We start from the raw sequence: 18,827 nt of genomic DNA, 5'->3' as shown, positions 1-18,827 counted from the left end.
AGGATTAACCTTCTCCTCTGGAACCTTCTTCCTCTACTTCTTAGGTCTTCCTAGTTGTTTCTTAATCTTTGGAGGAAGGATAAATCATAAGGAGTCCTCTCCCAGTATAACCCTCGAACTCATGTGCCTATGGTTCAACTTAGAAGAATAGAGTCGAACCAGGGTTGGATCTTAACAGCTCATGTCCATAATCTCTCAACCTTGCATACTGCTCTTTTTCTTCACCTTCACACTTTTGCTTGGCTAGCTTGGTGGCCCTGTAAACCATTATATCATGCAACTTCACTTGGTAAGTACTAAGTATGAATGAAGAAGTCAAACACCTGTAGTGAAGACATGTCTGGCTAGGTCCTTAATCTGGGAATTAACTTATCTGCAACCCACTCCCTTGTTACCAGTTTATTCTTGATCATTCTTGCATAAGTGTGCAAAGGATCATATGTCATCACTCGATAGGTGTTTGTCTTCTTATTCAAACCACAGTATATTTTTCATTAGCAGTCATCCTCGCCTTTCTTCTCTACACAGTATGCCATCACTCTGGCCTTATCATTTTTCATAAAATCAACTTCCCTCCCCATTGCAATGTTCATGTTTCTGACAGCCATCTTGAAGACCTTAAGATTTTCGAACTTCATTTCAATAGTAATTTCCAAATTTTGGTTGGCATCAGCACTGTACATTGGAAACTTATCTTGTCTCTCATCTGAATCCCTATCCAATGACTCCAAATCTTCACTTTCATAGCCATCAGATAGCCTACCATTCATTGGAATCTCCTCAGCATCATCGCCTACAGTTGCTGGTGGACTTGCAGGAGATGCATGTATTGCATCAGCATGATCATCTGCAACCATCTTTGTTCATTTATCTTGTGTTGTCATCTTAAACCTGTCCTTGCTTTTGTAACTTGGTCTCTAGTTTTTTGAGACCTGCTGGACTTTCTCCTTACCTTTCTCTTTTTGCTTTCTCTTCTTCACAGCAACAGACTTCTTCCTAGTTCTTACTTGACTTGCTTCTACACTGGCATTGCTAGATTCCATCTCCTGAAGACCGGGATGAGTGGACTGCTCAAACTCCATATCATCATATTCTTCATTCTCGTCCCTTACTTCGGGCTTCATCTTTTCCATCTCTTCTTCATGTCTCCTCTTCTCTGCAGCTTCTTGTTCCATTCTTTCAATCTCTTCATGCTTTCTCTTCAGCTCAGCTTCCTGCTCCTTTCTCTCAGCCTCAACCCTCTCCAACTCCCTAATCTCCTCTTCATTAAGTTCTAAAGGATAATCTACTTGAGCATGCTCATAGTACAAGTGGAGTTCAGTCTGATCTTGCAAGACACTGATCAAGTATCTAGCATCAAGGTCAGACTCGAAATTATTTATGGCCAAATCAAATGTCTAAAATGTAGGGATCCATATAATGGCAGGTAGTGGGTGAAGTTCTATACACATCAGGCATCAAATCACAGACCCCTACAACTGTGATTGTATCTACATTTATATTTTTCTATTATGCATACATCACCACCCTCATAACCCACTATGGGTTCCCCAACAAACTTCCCTCCATGATGCAGATACACATCCATTGTCTTCCACAAGTGCAAACTGTAAAGAACAAATTCAATTTTGTAAACCCTAAAAAACAATGATTTTCTTCAGTTTTTAGAAAACCGTTGTAAAAATAAATCATTTTTAACATGTAAAACCACCACATACACCAAGACATGAAATTTGAACCACATTACATCATGATCGACCCACCAAAAGATCATCTTTATCAACTGCACATACTCAGTAATGTCAAAACATGAATCTAAATCATGACAGAGCAATAACACTTTAGGAAGCATGTGTGTTGATGATCAAAACCCCTCATAAATCTAATCATTTTAAAAGCTACATTTCACCGAAACACAGATAGAGACAGCGAAAGTTACCCGGGTATGCAGACAAACTCTTGGTTTTTGTCTTCCATAGTTCTCGTTTGAGCCTTCTCTTGATGATCACCTTACTGAAACTTCGACTCTGACCTTTGCACTTGAACAAAGAGAATGCACAGAGAGAGCAAGAGAGAGAGAGAAAGAGAGAGCAGACAAAAAAGATGAAACGTCTGCAAACAGGCGGGAAAATAAAGGGAGAAAAGGTTATGATATCATCAACATTTAGGATGTAACCAACATCATTTAATTTTGGGGTTACATCAATTTGCTTAGGCGTTACATCAGTTCAGTCTCTCAACAAACTAATGGAACAGCAACGACATCTGGCCCTTTTGCTACAAGGATCATATTGATGTAACCGGGGACCGATCTGATATCACGCCAAACTCAGTGACTTCTGTTGCACCAGTCAGGGACTACATTGATGTAACGTAGGGGACTAAATTGATGTAACAGAGACTAAATTGATGCAGTGAGGGACGAAATTGATGCAAAAGTGCAAAGTCAGAGACGAAATTGATGCAAAAAATTAGTCATGGACGAAATTGATGCAACTTGCGAAAGTCAATGACGAAATTACCTATCAAAACAAAAGTGCTACTTGGCACAATAACTCTAATATAAATAATATTGATATAGTAGGAGGAATCTTGTACGAACCAGTTAGCAAATTATGCGCTTAAGCTCCAGATCGAAATTCATAAATTTAACATTTGCTCTTTTAAAGTTGATATTATATGAGTCATCACACCTTTTGTGTTGCTTGAGGTTTTATTCTAATGCACCCCAGCTATAGCCTCATATTCTACAAGAAAAAACAATATTGATTTTTTTTTATCAGAAATAATATTGATATACACACTCAACACTTTGATTCTTTATTCAACTCTTTCTTTGACTGATGATTATATTCACTTTTTAAATTTTCTTCCCCTAAAACTGGCGACTTTTAATTTCACTTTTAAATCGGCTTATCTTTTTTTCTTTTGACAAGTAGAATCGGCTGATCGTCTTTAACAAACATACATGCCTACAAAATAGAGTACCCAATTAACCCAGGCTCTACAGCTTCTAGTACCATACATGCATATATTGTATATATAATACGCATACTACTTATGAAAAGAAAAACAATATGTAGAATATACATGCATTCTAGATATATTAATCAATTGTTTTCTAAAATATAATTTTAAATACTCAATTTAATTTTTTAGATATATAACTGGTGTTAGGGATATATATATATATATATATATACATGTATGTATAAATATATATTCACGTATGCATGAAGCTAATTATGTCTTTCCTAGCCCTTTTACTGGTCCGGGTTGCTTTAATGTGTCATATGGTTAGTATGCTGCTGTGTAAAGCCACCAAAGGTCGGATTAATCAGCAACACCATACTGCTCACCCAAGGGGAAAAAAAAAAGCACAACCACTTTGATAATGGAAAGGAGAGCAGCCAGACAGAAAATCAAATTAATCAATCATTTGCACGCAGTTTGATGAATAATAATATTTTAATAATCAACTAAATAAAATTCCCTTAACAAATTAAAAGAAATTAGGTAGCTTGGCTAGATTTGGCTTTGGTAATTTAATTGATGAATGCATATTATTAATTAGCAACTTCTTATGGAAATATATAGCCAAATAAATAATATAGACCAAACAGTTCGACATACAAATTGTATCAAGAATGTTTCCGAAGGATAATAGTAAAATATGAAAATAAAAGTATTATGATGATTTTCCTTATAATATATACAAGTCACGTACTTGTGTTATGCATGGTCTGACAAAATCCTTTTTGTTTAAAAATCTGAAAAGAAATATTATTTTGTTATAATTTTTAATGTGTATTTACAATGTTGATTGGTATATAATTAGTGAAGTTAATAAAAAATTGAAAAGAAGATATAGTGAGATAGGAGAGACGAAAAGAAGAGCGAGAGATTTCAGTAAGTTTAATTATGAGACAGAGAAAGGGAGGGAAGGAAAAATATAAAGTTCGTGGTTAAAAAATAGCTGAAATTATTAATTTATCCTCAATTTTCATTCAATCTAGTAGTTGCTAATTTAATAGAGTTATTTCGCTATAAGTAAAATTGGAAAGATAATTTTACCAAAACCTCTTTCTTCGCCCTTTTATAATATAGATATGTCTGCATGTTTTTTATATGGGTGAATGTGTGTGTGCATGTTTTTAACAGTTATGATAGGACAATTTAATTAGGGTGAATTAAAAAAAAAATCCAAATTTTGCAAAATGTCTCAATTTTGTCATAAATTTTGTTTTGTAACAAAAAAACCATAAGTTTTCTAAAATGTTTCAAAAATGACATCCGTTATAACTTCCGTCAATTTTTGCCTACGTGTTGACCTACGTGGACTGTTAAAGGGACCCACAATTAGCAACAAAAATTGACGGAAGTTATAACGGATGTCATTTTTTAGACATTTTAGAAAACTTATGGTTTTTTTGGTTACAAAACAAAATTTAGGACAAAACTGAGACTTTTTACAAAATTTGGATATTTTTTTGTAATTTGCCCATTTAATTATAGTATACAGTAACCATTTTTTTCCCTTCTTCCGAGTGAAATTGGGATCATAAATTTTTTTTATTACAAAGCAAGTCCGTGGGTTTAGTGCAGTGAAATATAATTCATAATATCTAATAAAATGACGCTGGTAGTCCCACTAGATATCAAACCCAAAAATTCTTGATTATCAGGTGAAAGCGTGCACCATTAAATTACACTTTATTTTGGGATCCATAACTTTCAGTCGCAGCATATATCCTTAATTATATATATGGGCTTAATTACTGTCATTTGCGAAAATGGAAAAAAGGAAAAAAGAAAGGAAAGGGTAAAAGTAGACCCAATAAAGTCGAAAAAGTTTTCAAAGAATTAAAGTAGTTATTATTTATTCAACCAAAAAAAAGAGATTTTTTTTTACGGTTATAGAGATTTTCTTTCTTTTTTTTTACAAAAAAGATGTATTGACCATGTATATTGACATATAAATCTTAAAAGTTAATAAATGGATACAGATAATCTCATTAAGTATCTAATCCGAAATCTTTTAATTTTCAGACGATAACTTGTGTTACTGTGATAAACTCCCCTTTTACAGAGAAATTTTTTTATTTGCATGCATGTGTTGTGTGTTGTGTCCCTCATCTGCGCGCGCTCTATTAAATTTAGATACCGGTGGACCGATCAGATGAGCTCCTGTCCTAGTCCTATCCTGCCCTAGCTAGCTATCTATAGACTATATTCTCATCATATAAGTTTGAATTTGAAGGGGAATTCCAACACAATAGGCTGGCGAAACTGAGAACCAAAGCAAGGGAGAGCATAGTAGCTCAATCATATCATATAAAGGTCGACAACGAGACTGTCGTATGTATCTATGAAATTTATACGAAGTTCCATTTGATGATATCATCAGACGACGATGGAGGAGTGACCAGAGGATTACCACCAGGTTTCAGGTTTGAGCCGACAAATGAAGAATTTGTGGTCGAGTACCTCAAGCGCAAGATATTCTCCCTTCCTCTTCCCGCTTCCGTCATCTCCGACCACATCAACCCTTATGACACCGATCCCCGTAACTTGCTGCCTCCACCAGCTGCTTCTGGTAATAATGTAAAAATGTTAAGCATGTATGCACGCTAATAAGTAATAGTAATCCGTGGCCATGAAATTGCACATTTGTTGAACTTGTACGTACTAATGTATCTAGCTAGCCATATCTAAATGAATCGCTGCAGAAGGAGATCGTCCTAGCTATATGTATTTACGTACTATATAGATGAACACGTGTCGCTCCATTTGCATTAATTTTATATATATATATATATATTGTTAGTGATATGCCCTAGAACTTGATTTATGTATTTGGATAATTCCTTTTATGGCAATAAAGTTTATTATATTATTCGTATATTGTCTATGTTTATTAGAATAAAGTCCTTTAAGATATTTTGAATACTTCATTCTTAAGAGTTAAGAATATGAGTTCGAAGTAATTCAATAATAATATCTTTAAACTGTTCACGATCGTATGAGACTTAACTGGACATTATTTCTCCAAATAGATCGTCACCTCTGTCTGTTTCCATTATTAGTATACAGATACTAATGAAGACGAAATAGTGAGTCTCATGCTATTTGATAACTGTTATCACTTATCAGGACATATATGTAGATACTTATATGATAAGTAGTCAAACATGACGTGCATATAATATTCTTACGGTAATTTACTAATGTCAATGAATGTTATCTGGATCGTATTAGTGCATATAGTCTTTAGACCTGAGATGGAACGCTATCTCAAATATAGGTGATTGAGATTTGCAAGGGTGCTAGTACATCCTGAAATCGAGTTCAATATCAAGGATAAATCTAATTAAGGAAATACAATAGTTTCCTTATTTTGAAAGTTTCTATAAATAGATTGTCTATTAATGGAAACTCGGGTCAATGACTTATTTGATTTTTCTTTCTTACAACAAGGGCAAGTCATTGGATGACTTAAGTGTGAGGACTCATTTGTGATTTATTAATTAATGTAGATTAATTAATAATTACATTTTAGTCCATAGGGTAAAGATATATATAGATATGTTCTTACAGATAACCCTAGAACGCGATCTATCAATAAGACCCGATATTAGAGAGAAAGAGAGGAGGTTTTCGGCTGAGAAAATTACAGCAGCTCAGCCACACTCTTCCCGAGGCAATTCGGAGTCTTCCTCGGCTCCAATTCGGTGTTTCAGTATTGTCCTTGATGTCCTTGAAGAGATCCTTTCATTCCGTGACGATTCCGTTTGAGACCGGTCACTTAGATCGGAGTGTACGGGTAGAGAGGTGCTCAATCTCAATGGAGACGTGCTCGTGTGAACGAGCTAGAGGCCGGACAATTGGACGGCAAGTTTGATCGACTCGAATTGATAATGTTAGTATAAAAGTCTAAACTTTTCTTTTAGATTCGATATGTGATGTTGTCTATTCGTTTATAAGGTGATTCATACATCAAAATGTGATCTTGAAGGTTTTAATTAAAAGAGCAAGTGATAAAATTTGATTTTTATCGTAATTAACTTTTCCGCTGCGCACGTGCTCGGTTTACTAACATATACAATATACACAGATGCATGTATATATGCATATATAGACTGGAGGAAGAAACATTAGTTATCTAAAAATTATAAAATGCTGAAGTGGTACGTTACGTTACGTACGCAGGTGGAGATGTGGATCAGGGGAGACACTTCTTCTTCTTCTTCAGCAAAGTGGAAGACCAGAGAAAGGGCAAGAAGCTGAGAAGATATTATTGGAAAACATGCGGTACTGATGTTGATGAAGAGCAATATATCCTGTCACCAAAGAGCGAGAACAATGCTCTAATGGGTGTAAAGAGGATTCTAATTGCCTCCCATGGAGCTGGGGGCGAGAACTGCAACAACGAGCAGGCCTCACCTTCACCTTCATCATCATGGGCAGTGGGAGTGGGTCATGCACGAATATCGCCTCATCCCTACCCCACATATTGCTGCTGCTGGTTGCTCATCCAACTCATCAATTCTTGATAATAAACAGCAGCTGCAGGTTACTTTATTATTAATTAAGAAACAGCTAGTATTTACTCACCGAAAAAAAAAAATTCAGTTAATATTTAAAGCGAGTTATCTCTTAATAAATTACTACAAATATGATCGTGTTCTCCTGCTTCTGATGATCTCTAGCTAGCTAGGGAGAAGCGTGAAGCGTTAAATAATACATATATCTATATATATATATATAATACATATTTTGAGTGTGTGTGTGTGTTTATTTGCAGAAATTGGACAAATGGGTGATATGCCGCATATTCAAGTCTAAACCGAGCAGCAGAGGCAGCAGCCGAGTCGTCCCTGAAACAGTCAGGCGGCAGAGAGTTGGTGGTGATGTGATTTGGATAAGTGGAGGAGGAGGAGGAGGATCAAGAAGAAGAGGACTACCGTCTTATTCTAATTATTGTTATTATTATTCATCATCAGCATCATCATGTTCATTAAATTGCAGCTCTGTCACTGATGAAGTCTCCCCGACAATATCAACCAATGACTGGGAACCTGCAGAAGAAGAGATTACTAGTAGCGGCTGAACTACCGAATATTAGCTATATATCTCTAATATATATATATATATATATATATATATATGTATGTATATGTACTCTCTAACCTGCCGTACGTTTATATAAAATAAAATAAATTATTAGTTTCACAATAGTACGTAGGATTACATATATACACACACATATGTATCCCCATGAGATGTGCGGAGTTTGTAATTTTAGAACGATTGCGTCCAAATTGATCTTCGGTTGGTTTTGGTTTTTGGTCTATGAAGAATGAATTCATTCATTCATTCATTAATGTATAAGTATGAAAAGGTATAGACCAACATATCCCGGCCCCCACGTCTTCTTCTTTACTGCATGCAGATTAACGTTATGCTGTGAATTGATGCCATTGATCTGATAAAAATGATACAGCATGCAACAGCATGAGTCTTGCGACGGGATCCTCGGAGCAAATGAGGATTGGATTGGATTGGATTGCATTTTTTTTTTTTTTTGGTATGCAATGTGATATTCGAGAATCTAACCTAAATAATCCAATTCGAGTCGAGACAACCCACTAAGGAATAAAACTCTTTCGACGTGAATTTTTTCCATTTACAAAACTTGAATCCAAAACCTTATTTGTGTTTAAAAGAAATAAATGTCAAACCACTTGAATCAATCCACGTTAATAATTGCATAAACATCATCACTTGGGATGCCATGTCCTGGTGACACACAGTCATTATAGCCAGACTATACAAGACGATACTCTGCAGGGCAACACTACAGAGCAGGCTACGTCACCATCCCCATCAATATCATCATCATCACCGCACAATCAAAAACAAGTCCAAACTCAAAATCAGTGGTAGGAGGAAACTTTGGGAGAGAGTGACGTGGCTGTCCCCCAGTGGCTCCGCTTAGTTGCTTTGGATAGGAGGAGGAAAAGGAAGAGTAGCTTGCACACTCGCTCTCACAGACTCAACGCGAACCTCAACCTCAACATCCAATGCTACTACTACCTCAACCACTCAACGTCCGGTCCTACTACTACTGCTTACACCACTCTCACTTGCCCTGCGGTATATGTGCGTATTGTGTATATATATATATATATATATATATGCGTGTGTGTGCTGTTCTTCACCCACGCAGTCTCAGTCCCCCACTAAATGATTGTTTCTTAGCCTCCTCTAATAGCACCTGACCTGTCTTTAGTCAACAGAGAAGCATCACACAGAGAGGGCAAGCAAGATCGAGAGAGGGGCGATGGACATGGGGATGTGCTGCTCTGAGTCGGATACAAACGAGATGATCATAGGGCTTCTCTTGGCTCTGATCATTGCCATTGTACTGCTCTTCATCTGTCAGCCCTACCCCCCCACCAGGAGGAGATTTGCCACCGTCTATCGCTGCTCTTGAAACGAAGAAAAGAAAAACCTGATCTTGAAGGATTTCCCTTTCCTCAACCTCAACCCCCTACTACTACTACTTCTACTACTTCTACTACCTACTGCTGTATTCGTACACCCTCTGCATCCCGCAAAGACTCCTCCAATTACTTTTGTGCTCGTCACTTACTATCACTACTAGCTGTCCTCCCTTATCTTTCTACTTCTGTAGCTCCACCCCCTAATCACTCGCCAATCTTATATAGGCCAGCCACGGCTCCTGGGACGGTTTTGAATCTCGATTATAGGCCCCTAGAAGAACCACTGCGTCACTTCTTAAGACAATGAACAGTTATCCCATCACTCTTAACTCCATGGTCCAAGATGTAGCGTAAGAAGACAAAGGGCATCCTCGAGGCAGGACCAGCTCAAGCATGATCCTTGCCCAAGCAAAACTGACTGCAAACACTGTCCCCCCATTGGCCCTGGCCTCATCAGCTAGCATATGTAAAATGGAAATATGCAGTCCTTTTACGTTCACCAATATTTCTAAGCTTTTGTTCCCTTCAAATGTAAGTTTCTCCAAAAGATACGCAAACGGACACTAAAATCCAGAAAAAAAAAGAAAAAAAAAAAAGAAGAAGGTGATAATCAAGAAAAAGCAGTAAGCACAGGATAACAGAGTGGGGAGTCAAAAGTAAACCTAGCACTTGCAATAGTCCGGCAACAAGTGAAATATTTCTGAAGCATCAATCAATATCATCTTTGACAATTTAATACAGTCAATACTTGCTCACACCTTAGCTGGAGCAGAGCCTTTCAAGTGCCAAGTTCTCATCCCCACCTACAGCTTCCAGCGCACTCCTCACAATCGGCTCAGGGAACCCCATTTCCACCAGCTGCTTTACCTGGAGCAAGCACAACCACTATATTATGTACTCTGCTCAACGTACCATGCCTGGCAGAAGGGAATGTAAACTAAAAGATTCCACTTCCTAGGTACGATTCCTTCTGTGAATGTTTGCAGCAAAAGCTTTATGTGTAAATACACCTCTACTTCACATAGAAAATACAAGTCTACTGTTACTGGAAGATTGTAACTCTTACTTTTTCTTCAACCCCAAGGGAAGATGTCTTGGCAAAAGCCTCAGTCCAATAACGAGCAGTGCTAACGAAGGTCTGGTAGTCCTTATGATACTGTAACATCCTCATGCAGACGCTATCATTATATTATAAAGAGTCCAATCCACTAAGTATTAATATTTGCAAAGAATAAAGGGGAAAAGCCAGCAGCTAACTGAACCTGCTGGGCAACCACGGCATCTTGTGGATCATTAGGTTCTGGTGCAGATAGTAACGCTTGCACAGAAAGAAGTGCAGTCTTCAAAGTGAGGGCAGGGCTCCATTGGTCCTTTAAGATGTCCAAGCAGATGGCTCCACTTTGGCTGCTGATATTAGGGTGCCTGCATCGACAGACCAGATAAAAATGCTAATCGCGGGAATCCCGGCTTCTGAATCATCGAGGGTTCAGTTCATTAAGTGCTTGCAGGGTTAGAATCAGAGGGGTCAAGGACTTCCGCTCCATGTGTTTATTGAGAAAAGTAAGTGCCAGTATATCACACAAGGAAACATGGATGCGGCAGATAATAAATATACTACAGGAATCCAGGACTTGGACCGGAAACACATAGAGTAATTGGAGGCAAAGAGTTATAAGTATAGCATATAAAAGACGACTAAGAGGAGCAGTTTACAAAGATCTTTCCCTACCAAACTTTGGTGGCAAACTGCATTTTTGGAGGCTGGAATGGATATGCATCTGTAGAGAAAACAAGGTCAGAAGCCAACAAGAAAAGGATTATCGCAATGGAAACAGTTACACAGGAAACACGTGATGCAAAAAATGCAGTCAATAGCTAGTCTCAGCACTTGAGATGTAATGAATGGATACTATACTGCCGAAGAGCACATGATCCAACAGTATGCAAAACCCCAACCAAAGCAATACATAGTATAGACAGCCATTAATGTAAATCAAGAACTGGATACTGCTCCCTCCGGAGTCAGGACAGCATCTGATAAAGATCAATATGGCTGAGCCCCAGTTTCTCAAGAAAGTGTGTCCCGTAATTAGATATATCTCCAGCCGAAAGCCTGCCTAAAACCTAAACATCGGTTCGATTGTCCGTAGCTATCCCGTGAAGAAGCAGAGAGAGAGGAGATTATGGGGGGAGTAAACACAAGACATTGATTTCAGCGGTGTCACAGGGCAACCCTAAAGAACACAAGTGACAGGACAAAGGTGGCTTGAGAGAGAGAGAGAGAGATATTGAGGGGGCTACCGGGGAGGGTGATATCAATCTGGAAAGTGCCACCTTCATAAGGAGTACCGGTTGGCCCAGGAATGGTGCCGAGCAAGCGAGTGAGATTATCGCCCTTTGGGGTGACTTTGATGCCGGAAGCTTCGATATCTTTGCTGCATTCCTGAAGCTCCTTCTGTACCCTACCGAAGTCGATCATCTTTCCCTTCCAATTCCAATCAGATCATCAAATTATCTTTCAGAGACTTTGACGACGACCTACTGCAACTGAAACCGAAAGCGAAAAGCGGAAGAGAATGAGGATTCCGTTCGTCTCTGTCTCTGATTAAACGAACGGAACGGAACGGAACGGTCGGTCCGTCCAGAGTCTCTTTTCGTGTAGATTTTTCGCCCACACCCATCCCCGGGGCAATAACCGGACGGTTATATTATAACCAAGCACTTAGAATCAGTCGAGAATCATGAAATCATAAATCGTAGAATCGATTCGTAAATCGTAAGATTCTAATTTCTACATGTAATTAAAAAAATAGCATATATATATGTATCATATTTTTTTTTAGCAGAAAAGATCAATTCTCACGACATCGTTATAAATTACCAAAAATCAAATCACAGTTCATAACTCAAAGTCTCGAAATAGAGTTAAAAGGCTAACATAACATAGAGTAAACAAACAGATCAAATCTTCAACACTAACATGATCAATGTATAGCAGAGCAGCAGTGGAGAGCTCGAAGCGCACGGCAACACACAACAGTACTTGAAGGACAACGATTACAATTGTCAATTTCAACTGAAGGAGGAAGTACGATTATTACAATCAGCAATTTGAGCGGGGATGAAGGCGATTTCAACAGGAGAAGACAAGATTTGAGTAATGGGAGAGATAGGATTGGAGTCTTTTCTTTCTTCGAGACTTCAACAAAACTCAGAAGTTAGGAGTAAATTATCAATTCGATTAGTAGAAGGGGGAAAAAAATCCAGTCAGACTGCTCTATGGGCCAAACAACTGGACGGAGCTTGGTCAAATTTTTAGTTTTGAGCCTAATGTAGGATTGGTAAAATCGTACCAACCCTATGATTATGCGACTTTGGATGCGATTTTACTAAGATTCTAAGATTTTGATCCCCGAGGTGAAATCAGGATTGCTAGTCCCCAGAGAATCGTAGAATCATGCGATTCTACGTCTCAACTCGTGCGTCTAATAACCATGATTATAACAACGCACTAGTTTAATTTAATAGATGACTAGATGAAAGGGTTCGCGCAAGATTTTAATGCCAACATATTTTAATTTTTGATACTATTCAAATTTATAATTATAAAATATAATAATTTAATAAATAATATCATTAAAAAAAGAAAGTTTCAAAAGCTAATTTTTACTAAATTGTGACTTCTATCATAATATATAATTTATTATATTGAATGAATTGTAATTTGTCACAAACCATAATAATCCAAATATCCTTCATTAATTCGTTGAATATGAAAAGTCATTCAATGTAAGGACTCATTTGTCCTATGTGGCGTAATATGAAGAATGGTTCCAGTTTTTTATAATTTACTAAAAAGCCTGAAAGCCGCCTCTTCAATAATCTCACTCTAAAATATTATTGGAATTTGGAAATGCTATTTTGAAAATTTACATTAAAATTTGGTTAAATCAACTTGCATATTTATTATATTTACTGAAGTTCGAAGAGCACCTTAATATCATTTGGATTTATACCTTTTATGAGAATCATGAATCATTACATCCAAAAATAAAAATAACATTATGCACAACTTTTTATAAAGGTGCATTATAACTACGTAATTTATGGCATTTCATGAGTATTTGTCTTTCTGGCTTTCAAAAGAGATGTGGAAGTAAGATACCACACCATTTGTAATATCATTACTGGTTATGACTAAGGGTTACGCAATGAAGGTTTTGCTCTTTCTTACGTGGCATATTTCGGTACGTTGTCTTAGCTTTTATAATTCATATATATATATATATATATAGACATATACTCACGCATCGTATATATAACATACAAATAGATATGAAGAAAAAAATATTAAAAACTACATATTTTATCAAATTGACCTAAAATATAATAGAAACAGTAAGTACAAACAAATATATAATCTAGCTTACAAGATACACAAAAAACAATAATTCCGTAATATAAATCGAGAAAACTATCATTGTCATCATTTTACTTTCACCGAACCACCACTTTAGTCCCTCAACTAATTTTGCAACCAATATGACCCAAACATAAGCATTTCGTTCACCAATTTGGTCCTCGTTGTCAACTGCTCCAACAAAACTCTGACGTGGAGCCTCGCTGAACAAAACAACATCAAAACAATTTTTTTTTAATCAAACTTCCCAAAACGACATCGTTTTGAATTTTTTTAAAAATTAATTAATTTTTAAAATTTTAACGATGAAGTCTTAGATCGGTTGGGGGCTCCCTGGTTGGCCTCCACCCCCTCGATTGAGCTCGTTGGAGGAAAGAGGAACCCCTAGCGACCTCGCTCGATGGGACGGCAGTCGGCTGAGGAGGTCCCAGCCGATCTGCCCCTTTTCTTATGGTTAAAATAAAATCAAACTGCCAGAACGACATTGTTTTAAGAATTCAACAATGATGTAAAACATATGTACAATCTATATATATAAAGTTGTATCACACCTTATTAAATAGGGGTAGAATAGTAAATATATATATATAATTGTATCACACCCTATTATATTGGGGTAGAATAGTAAATTTTTAATAAATTATGAAACTTAATATATGAAATATGAGTGAAAGAAAGACAATTGTGAATACTTAATGTTAAAATTTTATGGACTCTATGATTACTAGTCTTTCATTAATAATAAACTAGCTAGGAATTTTGTTTTTATTTTTGAATTTTATAATTATTTTCTTATAAATTGAATTGATAATTAAGGTCTGTCTATGAAATATTTTACATGAATTATTTGCTTATGAGCTCTTCAATTAATATTATCTAGCATGTTAAGTTTTTATAGTATAAAACAAATTTTCTATTTTCTATATATTAATATTAATATAAACTATAAATCTATATTTGTCTTCTAACATTTCGTAATAAATTTTCTTTACAAAATCCGTGTAACGTACGGGTTCAATAACCTAGTACAATAAAATAATTATTCAATATATATTAAAACAATTATTATTTAACTTTTTTACAACATAATTGGCATATACTCTATTTCGAAATAAATTTTTAGGAAGATGTGCTTGGAAGACAAGGAGAAAAACATACTCGATTTCATGAACCGTCCATGCATTGGACGGTAGAATTTCATGAAAAACATATGAGAATTGTTAAACATATTGAAAAAGATTAGACATGTAAGAGTGAGATTATTTAAGTTCATGAAAGTTTTTGACTATGTACAGAAGGTTGATAAAATTTTAAAAGGAAAAAAATGAATAAATCGGCTGATACATGTCCTCGTGAGGTATATGGATCAATTTTAGGAACTCCAATAGAAAATAGCTAGATAGATAGATAGATAGAATTAATTAATTAACAAAATTTAGGAACTAATGAAGAGAGAGGGATTATGCAAAGTGAGTGGTGTGAGTACTGCTGTGCTGCTGCTGGGCTTGGGCTCATAAGCCCATGCCTCGTCTTTCTTCTCTTAGGCGAGCTCATTGTGATATTTTCATGAGAAAAGCCCAATTTCTCCGATAATCTATACTTTCATAATTATTGACGTAAGTTTATTTCAAAAAATCATGTAAAGTAATTTTTTAATATGCAGCATCGTGCGGGTCATAATTGCCTAATTATATTATATAAGGAAGTTATTTTAGGTCCCATTATGGGATCGGGGGAGAGTGGGGATCTTTTTCCTATCCCTTTAAAAAAGTATATATATATATATATACCAAAAAAATCTTCTTTTTAAAAAAATATCTCCCCCTTTCTTTAGCATTTTGAGATTTGACCCATATAAGGTGGTATTTGAGATCCAACTAAAATCAAGGCGGTAGGTAATTCGGCCAACACATCGGGCCAATCGATCCGATCATTATGGTCGTACCAATTATTTTCAAAAATTAAAGAATTTCGTATAAAATATATTAGATGTAAAAATTAGAATATATTAATTTTTTAAAATTTTAGGTTGCGACTGGGGAACTTTTTCTCACTTTTAATGTTTCATTTTTCCACTTTTTTTCACCATGTACCGATTTTAAATTTTAAATTAAAAATGTGCTCGCAAGAAATTTTATCACTCCTTATAAATTCTTATGAAAAATAACATAGAATGAACTCAACTAAATATACGGTAAAGTCAAGTTTATTGTCAATGAAAATTTTATAAAAATAATGATTAAACAATGATCATGATGTTAATATATCTAGAAAGTTATATCTAGAAACTGTATATATTTGAATGATGTACGTAAAAAGAATATATTTAAAGATTGTTTAAAATTATAGATGTAATTGTGTTTCTTTGTATTGGAATATACGGAAAGAAAAACAGAAATTTTCTTGATATGGTGGTTTAGATTTCGTAAAAAAAATAGATGCGCAACAAAATGCAAGTTATCATACTGAAAATGTATCACCATATTATATTTTTGTCAGTTATTTTCTATTTTTGATTGTTTCAAATATTTATTTCTATAACGAGATCGGTTAAAGATAATAATGATACTTATTTTATAATGAGTTTATATTCATAGACTTTTTTGATAAGTATAATTCATGGGTTGAACACTCCAAACAAATTATTTTAAGATATTATCATTATTAATAAATAAGTGAATATAAGAAATAATGATTTCTTAATATTACATGTGTGTAACAGTTATTCGAGACATTTTTTAGACCTGTAGCAAAGCGCGGATATTTTTACTACACGGGAACACATGCATGCAGTGTTATCAGAACCGGACCGGATGATGAACCGGAAGGGGTACGGGGTCATGGGTTTATGGGTCCAACCGGGGGTTCGATGGGTCGGACCGCTCGTTTATTTAAAATAAAATAAATATTCATATTATTAAAAAAATTATGATAATTAAGATAAAAGTATGATGATTTTAAAGAAATATAACAATAGTATAAGAAAGTATCTATATTTAATATTTCTTACTTCAAAATAAATATGTTATTTTAATAAGTACTTAAAAGTAGAGTTAAAAGAACAAAAAAGTGGTGGTGGCTTGGTTGGTAGTATGCTAATATGAAAAGCAAGAGGTCATGAGTTCAAATCCTTACACAACCAACCAATTTTTACATTAAATAGGAAACCCATAAAAACCCATAGAACCGGCCGGTTTAATGAAATTTTGCTTAAAACCGGCCGGTTCAATGGGTCCGGCGGTTCAAAGCTGCCATTTCGGTTTTTAGGCGAACCGGACCGGACTTGGTGCCGGTTCCCGGTCCGACCGGTCGAACCGGCCGGTCCGGTCCGGTTCTGATAACAATGCATGCATGCATCTCATTAATTTCTTCTCTTCTCTCCATTCCATCCTACCATACCATTCCATACCGTACCGTACCGTACCATACCGTATATATTCCAATGCTGACTAAATATAGATGGAATTCAGGGACGACAAACTTCTGTGAGTATATTGTAATAAACATGACCAGCTTGCTAAGCACATATCTTCTTGCATGTATAAGGCCGAATATCAGTGCACATGATCACGCATTTAATTAATGAAAGACGATCGTTGCTAATCTAATTAAGGTGATTGCCACCCTGTTCGCCTATTGTCTTATTAATCGATTGGTCCTATTATAAATATCTGGACAACAGAGTAATTAATTAATTGAAGAGAACAACGTCCTAATACATGTTATGTTATATTATATTATATAGTTCAGGTGTTCATCACTTAATTACAGGCTGAGGCTGAGGTAATCTTAATTATTATTCGAATCATTTGATAGAGTGAGTGAGCAAAATCTTATCCCATATCATTTGGTCAGCAAATCAACTTACCCACAAACATACACATATTCTAGTTGTCCACGTACCTCACTTGGAGATCCCTAATTCAATCTTACCAGCACTAATCAACCTGAAGTACTATCTACCTATATTTATATATATTACTATAATGACAACCTATACGCGAACACACGCATTCATTACTCAACAGGACTTAACAACGGGTGTCTAAATTGACGGTTTGTACAAGATTGTTACAAAATTAAAACATTGTGTAGTTGATTGTCACAAATTTTTAGTTTTGTATTAAAGTATTGCATCGATAAAATATTTTGTACTAAATGAGCAATTTTGCCTGAAATATTATCTGTATCTATACCTACAACCTAAAATACAATTCTAAAAGCGAACTATCTTTTCCTTGACACGTGTCCATCAATTATTAATTAATCCACTTTTTCCTCTTATTTTTCTTCAAAAGCTTCCCCATATTATTTCTCATCTTTATATAAGTCCTTTTAACTTCCCAAAAAATACTTTTCCTTTCAAGAATTTCCCAAAACTCCATTAATAATATTGAAAAAAGAACTTATTTATCTTACTCAACAAGTTACTATAATTTTATACAAGTATAATCTACATTAATTTGAATTGAATGCTGTCCATTTTCATATTTTCTTTAACTTTTTATTTAGTTTTAAAAATACTTTTAATTCATTCAATGTTTTTTAATCTACAAATACCACAATATAATTCACAATATTTGAAAGTTTGTATAATGAAGGAATATTGGAGTTCATATTAGAAATAATCAAATATAGTATATTCAATAAAGTTAAAATAGTTTCAGATTTAAGATAATTTAACGAGTTTTAGATATTATTTTATCGTAAAATTAATCGTCAGTAATGCACATGAATTAATTTTAGTTATCTTTATATGAAAGGATGGACCGATGGGGCTGAGGGAGCAGTCCCCCCATAAGGAAATTTGTATATCGTCCTTCAAATTTTCATAAAATTACTACTATTCACCCCCCTAAATCGGAAAGTCTATGTTCTTATTGTCCCTCTAAGGACCTTGC

General features: G+C 35.4%; 2 protein-coding genes across 2 annotated transcripts; one reads left to right on the top strand and one right to left on the bottom strand.

Annotated features, from left to right (window-relative positions):
- The first annotated feature begins 5,394 nt into the window (after window positions 1-5,394).
- On the top strand, window positions 5,395-7,553 carry LOC116188914 (NAC domain-containing protein 18-like). Its single transcript, XM_031518363.1, has 2 exons — window positions 5,395-5,596; window positions 7,210-7,553. The coding sequence occupies exons 1-2, from the start codon at window positions 5,395-5,397 to the stop codon at window positions 7,551-7,553; spliced, it is 546 nt and encodes a 181-aa protein (XP_031374223.1).
- Window positions 7,554-10,111: 2,558 nt separating this feature from the next.
- LOC116188648 (ubiquitin-conjugating enzyme E2 27) lies at window positions 10,112-12,193 on the bottom strand. The gene is made up of 5 exons (XM_031518135.1): window positions 11,808-12,193; window positions 11,236-11,284; window positions 10,769-10,928; window positions 10,573-10,662; window positions 10,112-10,373 (listed from the first exon to the last, which is right to left on the bottom strand). The coding sequence occupies exons 1-5, from the start codon at window positions 11,983-11,985 to the stop codon at window positions 10,266-10,268; spliced, it is 585 nt and encodes a 194-aa protein (XP_031373995.1). The 5' UTR covers window positions 11,986-12,193; the 3' UTR covers window positions 10,112-10,265.
- Window positions 12,194-18,827: the final 6,634 nt, after the last annotated feature.

Source organism: Punica granatum, chromosome 8 (assembly GCF_007655135.1).
Source record: "Punica granatum isolate Tunisia-2019 chromosome 8, ASM765513v2, whole genome shotgun sequence".
NCBI lineage: Eukaryota > Viridiplantae > Streptophyta > Magnoliopsida > Myrtales > Lythraceae > Punica > Punica granatum.
The sequence above is the reverse complement of the archived record's forward strand: the minus strand, read 5'-3'. Positions and strand labels throughout refer to the sequence as shown.

Bases quoted from the DNA above. Each gene is read 5' to 3' on its own strand.
- LOC116188648 (XM_031518135.1), bottom strand. From the start codon at position 11,985: ATGATCGACTTCGGTAGGGTACAGAAGGAGCTTCAGGAATGCAGCAAA. The intron at 10,929-11,235 runs GTAGGGAAAGAT...CTGTCGATGCAG, and splicing joins CAGTTTGCCACCAAAGTTTG to GCACCCTAATATCAGCAGCC. The intron at 10,374-10,572 runs GTAAGAGTTACA...TGCTTGCTCCAG, and splicing joins CCCTTGGGGTTGAAGAAAAA to GTAAAGCAGCTGGTGGAAAT.
- LOC116188914 (XM_031518363.1), top strand. From the start codon at position 5,395: ATGATATCATCAGACGACGATGGAGGAGTGACCAGAGGATTACCACCA. The intron at 5,597-7,209 runs GTAATAATGTAA...TTACGTACGCAG, and splicing joins GCCTCCACCAGCTGCTTCTG to GTGGAGATGTGGATCAGGGG.